The sequence below is a fragment of the Crocuta crocuta genome, unplaced genomic scaffold (genome assembly GCF_008692635.1).
Source record: "Crocuta crocuta isolate KB4526 unplaced genomic scaffold, BGI_CrCroc_1.0 scaffold219, whole genome shotgun sequence".
Lineage (NCBI taxonomy): Eukaryota > Metazoa > Chordata > Mammalia > Carnivora > Hyaenidae > Crocuta > Crocuta crocuta.
The window spans coordinates 9,616,865-9,618,922 of NW_027551572.1; the positions used below are offsets into that span (position 1 = coordinate 9,616,865).

The 2,058-nt window shown below is 57.5% G+C and overlaps 1 protein-coding gene across 1 annotated transcript in view; it reads right to left on the minus strand.

Annotated features, from left to right (window-relative positions):
* Positions 1–1,411, minus strand: part of EVX2 (even-skipped homeobox 2) — a 3,043-nt gene extending 1,632 nt beyond the window's left edge. Inside the window, 2 exon segments of the mRNA XM_077751184.1 lie at positions 3–65; positions 985–1,411. Coding sequence (XP_077607310.1) covers positions 3–65; positions 985–1,411 — 490 coding nt within the window.
* Positions 1,412–2,058: the final 647 nt, after the last annotated feature.

Genomic DNA, 2,058 nt, shown 5'->3' on the forward strand with positions numbered 1-2,058 from the left:
GCTGCCCAGCCCGGAGCCCGACGCAGACGTCGTGGTGCCCGCGGCGGAGCCGCTCTCCGAGTAGCCTGGCAAACAAACGGCCGACAGCGCGAGAGTCACCGTAGGGCCGAGATCTCCGCGCTGCAGCGGAGTGCGGATGGGGGAAGCCGGGAGAGGAAGGCAAGCAGCTGCCTGAATTGATGGGGTCTGTCATGCTTACAAATTGCTGCCGCAAATGGAATCAATAAAGTTTGGGGAGCCCTTCTTAACCAAATAATAGGAACTCAATTGGGAAGTTTCTTTTTTCTTAATAATTACAAATTTTCAGCTCGGGAGGAAAACTGGCCAGGGGAAAATGCCTGCATCTAGGCGTAGTTTGGTAAACTCTGGGCTTACCATGGTCAGGAGATGGCAGGGCAGCAATCCGTAGGGCTTCCAACCTTTCTTTGATAGTCTTGTGGGTTTGGTTAAAAATATTTTTAAGAGTCAAAAGGCAGCAGCAGCTCAAACCAGAACCATTAGGGGGTGGACTCTACTTTTCAACTCTTTCTCCCGCTGACCCAAGCGGGTCTCCCAGAGGCGCCCGGCGAGGCTCCCTCCGACTTCCTCAGGATGCCCCCTCCATTCGGCCTTGGGGAATCAGGGGCGAGGGGTTCAGAGCAGCTGCCCAGGGCACCCTTCCCTCAGCGCGGCTCAGCGGCTGGCTGGAGGTCAGTCGGCTCGCACGGGCTTTGAGACCAGCCCGAAGAAACACTTTCGCGGACTCGGGCGAAGGCGGGCGGGTGGGCCTGGAACCTCCCAGGCCTGCGCCTCGCTGGGAGGCTCCAGGAGCAGAGCGGGAGGGCCAGGTCCCCAGCATGCGTCCCGCCCCCGCCCGAGCCCGCTGGGTGCAGCTTGCCTGCGGAGGGTCGGTTAGGGGCAAAGGCAGCAGTAGCAAGGACCCGCGGGGGCCGCGGAAGAACGGGGAGGGTAGGACCAGGAGCGCGGCAGGGGCGGCGCGGTTACCTTTGCCATTGTTTTCCTTGAGCGGCGCGGCTGCAAGGCCGCCAGGGGAGCGCAGCGCCGAGCAGCCCACCTCCACGTCGCTGCTCATGTCCGCCTCGGCGGCCGCCTCTGAATAATGACCCGGCTTTTTACGGCCTTCGGCGGCGGACGAGATTTCGGAGGAGACGGTGCTTTCGCTGCCCGGGTGCTGCAGGTTGAATAAAGTGTCTATTTCGAATTTGCCCTTGGCAGGGAGGTCTCCCAGAGCGCCGTGCAGGGGGGCGGACGGCAGGCGCGGGCTGAGGCGAGCCGGGTGCTGCGAATTTTCCAGGGCCTCGAGCACAGCATTGCCAGCCGAATCGGATAAACTGGAGAACCGCTTGCCGGCCGTGGGACTGTGCAGCCCTCTCTCCATCAGAATCATCTCTTTTCTTATTCTTTCCATCATCTCAGCTTTTTAAAAAATGTCACAGTGGCCCGGCTGTCCCGTCCTAATGATGGGCTGCGCCCAGGGCTAATTCTCATTCAGCCCCAGCGAGCGCCTCTAAATATTATTATCTCTTTTGGAGGGAGGCGGAAAAATTGTGGGATGCCAGAGCGAGGGAATGACTGGTCAAAATGACCCATACATCCTTCCGAGCCCGAGATGTCATTCATCAAAAAGTAGCGCTCGCTCGTCATTAAGGTACGAATGACGCCGTTCGAATAATCATTTATTGTAACAGGTTTATAAGCAAATAAATACACGCTCCTGTCAGTGGGTAATGAAGGCGGCTTCGGAGCAGACAAATAGATCCAGGTAGGAGGCGAGAAGAGACAAGAAGTGAGGAGGAAGGCTCCGGTCCTTTGCCCGCTCAGAGCCGGTTCTGTTCGCCCGGGGGTTTGGCCTCGGGGGTGAAATTGACAGTCTGATTAATAGACCGCGCCGCGGCACATTTCCCCCTTCATTTAGGGGCATCATTACGCTCTCAGTTTGCTGGGTTGCCCCTTAGGTCCTAATCATGCAGCGCCTTCCTCATTTTTCCTCGGACACAGATACGTGTTAAATAATAGATAATGCTTTGATTTTCCAGAGTAGATCGTCGGGAAGGTTGG